This window comes from Aspergillus clavatus, genomic scaffold, assembly GCF_000002715.2.
Source record: "Aspergillus clavatus NRRL 1 1099423829805 genomic scaffold, whole genome shotgun sequence".
NCBI lineage: Eukaryota > Fungi > Ascomycota > Eurotiomycetes > Eurotiales > Aspergillaceae > Aspergillus > Aspergillus clavatus.
Window position 1 is genome coordinate 2,617,549 of NW_001517094.1, and position 7,733 is coordinate 2,625,281.

The 7,733-nt window shown below is 32.1% G+C and overlaps 1 protein-coding gene across 1 annotated transcript, besides 6 other annotated features; it reads right to left on the reverse strand.

The window, feature by feature from the left end:
* Nucleotides 1-912: 912 nt before the first annotated feature.
* Nucleotides 913-937: a microsatellite.
* Nucleotides 938-1,670: 733 nt separating this feature from the next.
* Nucleotides 1,671-3,097, reverse strand: ACLA_026830 (DUF689 domain protein; the record flags this gene model as incomplete). Its single annotated transcript, XM_001269386.1, has 3 exons — nucleotides 1,671-1,775; nucleotides 2,111-2,340; nucleotides 2,473-3,097. 3 exons carry the CDS (start codon nucleotides 3,095-3,097, stop codon nucleotides 1,671-1,673), a joined length of 960 nt encoding a protein of 319 aa, XP_001269387.1.
* A 587-nt stretch (nucleotides 3,098-3,684) lies between these two features.
* Nucleotides 3,685-3,730: a microsatellite.
* Nucleotides 3,731-5,867: 2,137 nt separating this feature from the next.
* Nucleotides 5,868-6,020: a microsatellite.
* Nucleotides 5,910-5,962: a microsatellite.
* A 1,656-nt stretch (nucleotides 6,021-7,676) lies between the features above and the next one.
* Nucleotides 7,677-7,709: a microsatellite.
* Nucleotides 7,677-7,710: a microsatellite.
* The last annotated feature ends 23 nt before the right edge of the window (nucleotides 7,711-7,733 follow it).

Here is a 7,733-nt window from a genome sequence, read left to right on the forward strand (position 1 = left end):
CTATCTCTATTAGATTTAGGATTTAGGCTATCCCCTTCTATCTAAAGTTATTTTTATTATCTTAGTAGCCTTCTTAGTAATTAGGGGCATTTCTCTACTATATTAGGTTCTTTAGTCTAATATTTACTAGAGGAAGGATCCCAGAGTAGATTATCTATAGATATTTAGTATTCTTATAGTATTTTAGTATATTAATTAGATTTTAGGAAGTAATTAGAACTATATGATTAGTATAATATCTAATAGAAGATAGTAATAGATCAGTATAAAGAGATTATAGGGTTATATTCCTATTAATAGGAGAACTAATTACTAGTCTATAGAATCTTCCTCTACTGGTAAGGTTTTACACTAGACCATCACATGCTAAGTCAGCCCTAATATTTGCTGGGGTGCGGCCTTGGTGCCTTGCCTAGCTCATTCAGTGGAACTATTCTCTGGCACTGTTCCTAACAATAACAGGAACTAATTATAATAAGTAAGATAAGCTATATAGGTAAGGTAGGAGAGATGAAAAACGCTGATTACAGTGACTAAGTCCTATAGGAAGGCCTAGGGTAATCTCTGTTGCTGATTTAATATTAGCAAACTCATATCACTAATATCACATAGGTGCTAATGTATACACAGCTTATATGAATAGTCCAGACTGCTTATGTGAGCCATAACCTATATATATAACTGCTGAGATCATTAATAAGTATTTATAGCTTATGTAACCTATATATTACCTTACTATCTTATCTAAAATCTAAATATCCTTCTTATTTTATCTAAAACTTAAATATAGAGTACTTTAATAAACTTAAGAAATATTAAAGTTAACTACTTTCTAAGTACTTAAAAACTTAAGTACTTAGAAAATACTTAGAATTTATTTAGAAAGATAAGTATATAAAGAATTTTTAAATCCTTAGAAAGTACTTAGAAAGTACTTAAAATTATTTTTAATAGTCTATATTAAATAAGTATATTACTCTCTCTACTAAAAATATATATCATAATAGCTATAGTAAAAAATAAGTTACTTTATATTATACTTTTTCTATATAAATAAAAAAATAAATAATAAGTAATTTCTAAGTACTTAGGTTTTTAAATACTTAGAAACCTTACTAGCAGAGGAAGATTCTATAGATTAGTATTTTATTCTCCTATTAATAGTATTATAACCTTATGATCCCTTCACACTGATCTATTACCATCTTCTATCAGATATTATACCAGTCTTACAGTAAGTAAGACAAGCTGTGCAGGTGAGGTAGGAGATATGAAAAATGTCAAGTACAATGAGAATATAATTATATATGTGAGATAAATATATATCTCCTGATGAGGATGGCTGCATGGAAAATCTTGATGTAGAACTATAATATAATCTAATATAGTCAGATGGCACATACCAAGAATGAAGAAGCCATCTCCCCATCATACTCATATAGGGATAGGAACTACTGCACCACTCCTTAGACACCATATCTAACTATACAATTACCCAACATTTACCTAATGACATAGATATTCATTATCCATAGACAAGAACCTGCAGGGCTTTACAGATGAGTGTTTCTTGACAGATTAGTATTCACCCTTGCTTTATATGTTCGTCCCATTCCACCTAACATGAGTCACCACATTAGTCGTTATTGGATTTGGTCCAGACAAGCATATTACATATGCCTGCCATCACTGAATACAACCATGGTACTGGCAAGGGCTGAGGACAACATTGCTGTACCCAGGATCCCGAAGCCCTTGCCAGAGGCCACAATTTTCTGGCTTCGCGTTGGAGTACCGCTTTGAGTTATATCGGCACAGTTGTTGGTGCGGATAGACAAATAAAGTTGATGGCTGATGCGAACTGGCCTTGGAACGCTGCAAACAAAAATTCAGCGGCCTTTTGTCAGATTTTCATATGCCACTGATGCCGTATAATGGCTCGGCCAAACCAGTGATCAGCATGGGAAGAATGCAGTCTACTAGAGCTGGATATCGTCGTTTAAAAGTCGAATTTCCTCGCCCGGTTGGAAGGCCGGGAGCCCAATGAAAGGACAGCCCTGAAGTATGGTTAGATACACTAACACCGTGGCCTAAAGGGGACAAAAGGTACCTCGCAGCGGAAAGCATCACCAAGGGAGCAGTTCCCACAGCTTCCCACCTTTCCTTGTACAGTGAAGTCGACTTCGGCCAAGTCGCCATGACTCAATTTCATGGCACCAAGCTGTTTATCAGCGGCGTGTCTTCTCATAGCATCTTCTTCCTCAAGTTTCTGAGCAAGCCCGCAGGTGCAATCCTTGCAAGCCCGACGGCGCCTTCCTGCTTTCGGGCGACATTCCGGTGCTGGCCTCATCATCAGTTGGAGTGAACCCAGAGCGCCGAAAAGTGCAATGAATTCAGCAAACAATGTTTAAAAAACCCGCCGCACCCACTTCTCGCTGGAATAAAGACTGTACATTGCAAAGGGGTACGTACGTTGTATAATAGGGGCCGCGAGTTCACTCCCATCTAAGAGGTCCTCCTCGTCGATGATTTCATTATCAGAAGTCTCATGAGCACTTGCTGTGACAATATTTCGCCCACTAGAGTAGCGGAAACCATCCTCGGCCTGGTCCTGAGCAACAGTAGGTGATGCCTGATGATTTCTAACAGGTTCGGCCAAGTTAGAACTTATGGTTTTGTCATGTTTCTTCCTCCCTAGCCGCAGAGGAACCGCTCGCATGTCCTCGATATCTGGTTTCACGAATTTGCCGTTGTCGGTGGGTATCAGTCCAACTAATACAGCTTCGTTGTGGTCGAATGCTTGTCCTTGTTGCTCGTGCTGGCTGCAGATATACCCACCCTTTTGGAGTGACCGAGCAATATGACTGAATGTCTCGCGCGTGGTCAGCTTTGAGCTTTCAGAAATTGAGTCCTCTTCACCAGCCAATATGATGATCCTGGAATATGCGGCATCAGGTAGATTTACAACCCCAAGGATCAAGCGATCTAGCATCTGCAGATCAGTTGTCTTGCGGTCGTAAGACTGAAGGATACCATTCAATCTTTCCGGTTGGGAGGAAAGGGACGGAGGAGAGAGTAACAGCGTTCTGCCAGACATCGGGTATAGGAGGCTCGCTGGTCTGAAGTAAATGATGTCGTAGGATATAGCAGGAGTATGCGGTTGGAGTTATACTATTATCGCTTTCAACTGACATCTACAAATGTGTCGACCACAGTAGAGTTGCTTCCTAGTTTAGATTAATATTCTACCACTCTGTGACTCCGCATCAAACCTGTACTTAGGCCATGTTCTGTCGAGATGCTGCTGACAAATACAAGGCATCAGCAAGGACTGCCGACCCAACACCCACGGCTATGAACCTAGCCCACTAAACCTATTTTGGTACGATATGTTAATTAGGTTGTTTATAGCACCCCTTCTAAAATATTATGCTTCTCAAAAACATTAGCAGCAAATAATAGACTTCATAGTATAGGGTCACATGCTTCTGGCTAGGATTGGAGATGCTAACTGATATACCAGACATTTTAATAGTTAATATTTGTGTCTCAGAGGAATGGTGTTACGATGGTAGATGTAAACCATAAAGGTGGTGATGGACTTAGTTGATGGTAGAAAGATGATTAATTCAACTATAGCTTCCACTGTAGGGATATCTTACTATATCATATGACCAACCTTATGGTAGGACTACATAAGGTAGGGACCACATAAGGCAGGGCCATCATAATATCTCTATTATTAAAAAGGTGGAGCCTAATAATATTAAAAGTAAAATATAACTTAGTCTAAGGGCTTACTCTATATCCTAGACTATTATAGCTTAGGATTAAGTATCCTTATAAAACTCTATAATAACCCCTTTATAGGCTACTTTATAGAATAAAGGATAAGAGAGTTAGTCCTAAGATACTTCTAATAACTAGAAGTAAAGAACTTTATCTATAAATACTATATAGCTTATAGGGTATACTAAGGATTATAATAGATCTAGAGTAAGTAATAAGACTTATTAAAGCTTATATCTATTTTTATAAATATCTAAATCTAAATTACTATAGATTTAATTATAGATCTCTCTATAAGCACTTCTATAGTAAATTTATAAGAAGCTTTTAATAATATTTTAGTAGTAGTAGACTAATTTAATAAAATAGGCTATTTTATACCTATCTAGACTATCCTTAGTAGGGAGAAGTTAGTAATAACTCTTATCTATAAGATCTTCTAACTTTATATAATCTTAGAAAAGATTATTATAGACTAGGGTTCTATCTTTATAAAAGATTTCTAGATAGATTTTATATTTTATCTCCTAATTTATAAGAGTCTTTCTATAACTTACTACCTATAAATAGATAGCTAAATAAAATACCTAAATAATATACTAGAATAGTACTTATAAGCTTATATTAACTTTAGTTAAGAAGACTAGATTAATTATCTCTTTATTATAGAGTTTATCTATAATAATATATACTATATATTTATTAAGAATATATCTTTTTATATAGTTATAGGTATTAACCCTTATATAATAATAATAGATTTTATAAATTAATTAAAGGATAAGATTATAGAAGAGTTAGTTATAAAGAGACTAATTAAGCTAGAATATATTTATAAATATATAAAGAAGACTTTAGTAAAGGCCTAAGCTTATTAAAAGAAATATTATAATAAGAAATATATTATAAAGATATTTTAAGTAGGAGACTAAGTCTAGATCTCTACTAAGAATATATTATAGATTAGACTAACTATAAAGTTAGATTAATTAAATACTAATCTAATATAAATTATAGAATATATAAATAATCTAGCCTATTATATAAATCTACTACTAGGCCTTAAGATATATAATATATTCTATATCTCTATACTTTATAAATATAAGAAGATAAAAAAAAATAAACTTATAGAAATACTTCCCTATCTATAAAGCTATAGAAGAGGATTATAAATACTATCTAGAGATAATCTTAGACTTATAAGAGAATAAGTAATCTATAGAGTATTATATCTAGTAAAAGAGATATACTAAGAAAGATAATACTTAAAAATTTATAAAAGATATATATTACTTATAAATCTATAAAGACTATATAAGGAATTATATAAGGAGGGGAAACTTATCTTTATTAAGAAAAATATAAAATAATAAATAAAAAAAATATAAAATCCCTAACTCCTAAATCTATAATTATAAAGATATCTAATATTAAGTATAAGTATAATATAGTTTATAGGGCTAGGAAGATAGCTACTAAACCTAAAGCTACTTAAAAAAAATAATTCTTATAGCTATAGTAGAGATAGTTATTATACTTCCTAGCTAATCTACTAAAAATATATACTATAAATACTAAGCTTATACTTAGATTATAATAAATAATATACTTCTAGCTAGTAAGAGGTCTTACCCTAGCTCTAGTTATAAAAATAGTCTTATAGAGCTAGATATAGACTCCTAGCTAACTAGGTATATTAAAGCTATACTAGTTAAAAGAGTAAAGTAGGGTCCTAATAATCTATACTTGCTTCTAGCCTAATAGAGATTATAATCCTATCTAGGGTAGGAGCCTTATAACTATTACTAGATTCCTCTATAAGTAAGAAAGGAATTAAGTATCTAGAGATAGCTCTATTATTAGACTAGAAGCCTAGGTAATAATATTACTAGTAGTAGGTATAGGAGTATCCTAGTTAGCCCTAGGAGTATCTACTAGAGGTAGTAGTAATCTAAAGATAGAGGCTCCTCTTATAATAGGGGCTAGCTATACTCTTATTAGGTTAATAAAAAAAGACTTATATATAACTTTATATAGGGGGAGGAAGGCCCCTATAGGAATAAGAGAGAGAGAGATAGAAGGAGCTATAGTAGTAGTAATAGTAATAATAATAGTAGTAGTAGGGGTAGTGGCAGTAGGCCTAGTAGGGGTGGTAGTAGTATGCCTAGTAGTAATAGTAGTAGTAGTAGGTATAGAGGGGAGGGGCATAGCAGATAATAGTAATAATATAAAGACTATCTCCTCCTTCTTTTATAAGAATTATTAGTAAGAATACTAATAATGATATTAACTACCTCTTTCTAAATATTATAAATCATAGAAGGTCCCTTATTAAAACTTTTATAATAAAAACTAAGAAAAATATAGAAGATAGAGAGAAGAAGAGATTATATACTTTATAAAAATTACTACTACTCTAAACCCTACTCTATATAAATTTTATATAATAAGACTATTAAGGGATTTTTAGGAGCATCATAAGAATAAGTAATATAAACCTAAAATATACTATAAGAAGATTTTAATAATACTAAAGATATTATAATTAAAGGGGTCCACCTATAACTAAGCCTTTATAAGAAGATAAATAAACATAAGTTTATAAAAGAAGGGGGTAGTAAACCTTTTCTATTATTTATGATTTTCCCTCTATAAAAGGGGGTTTTTACTGAGTTTTTACTAGTGTACCCTATCGCAAATAAGGAACCTTAGATAGACCTTAGGGGCTAAGGTCTTTCAAGGGGGGGGGGGGTAGTTATAAGGATTAAAAAGGTCTATTATATATTATATTAAAGCTACCTTTGTAGAGGAGCCCACTGATGAGAAGGCTCCTTATAAGAGGTTATATAAATAGTCACATGACCTATAAAGATATAAACCCTGCCCACAACCACTAAACTCTGAAGTTTAGTAATAATCTCTTTGAATAAGGACACCTATATTTGAATCTATTTGTGAACATTCTTCTTTCACACTAGTTTTCCAATTCTCATGGATCATAGATCCTTATAATATCCTTGTTTAAAGACCTCTTCTGTTACAATGGTAGTCGTAAAACCACGATAGGTGGTGATGGATTTTGTTGATGGATGAAAGATGATTATTTTACTATAGCTTCCACTATAGGGATATCTTATTATATTACATAACCTACTCCCTGTAGTTATATGTAGTAGGACTATAATAATATCCCTATCATGCAAAAGGCGGAGCCCAACCATAACTTAGTAAAAAGAAAGAAAAAAAGGGAAAATCATAATATCTTAGTCTAGTGGGATGCAGTTATTTCAAGCAGTAGAGAATAGGAAAGATATATAGTAATCTGGTAGTATATAAAGAAAATACCTTAGTCTAGTAGAATATAGTTATTTCAAGGGGAATATGCAAGGTAATTTATTAACTACTAAACTTATAGTAATTAGTATAGTTCCTATTTAGTAAGTAGTATATTAAGCTACTTATATTTATCTATAGGATAGTTAAAATACCAGGCTTTAAGATTAATAAGTAACTACCTAATATATTAGGTAAAGAAGTATTTAATAGTAAAGTCTAGTATAGTTATAAGAAGAGTATATAATACTATAATAGGTTTACCCTAGTAATATTTAGTAAAATCCTCTTCTAGTGCTTTAGTAAACTTAGTATTATAGTTAAATAAATTTATTTATCCTTATTCATCCTCTAATATATTATTAATATTCTTTTTTAGGATTAGATTAAAGACTATATAGTATCTATTAAGTATTTAGGGAATATATTTAGCTATGATCTAACTTCTATAATATTTAATTATCTAAGTAATATACTATTTTAACCTAATATATAGAATGTTTATTATTATATAGATAGGGATTAGTAGCTCTATAAATAATACCTATAGTTTATTATTATTATTATTAGTATTATTATTATTATCCTTAGCCAGGGCCTCTTCATTT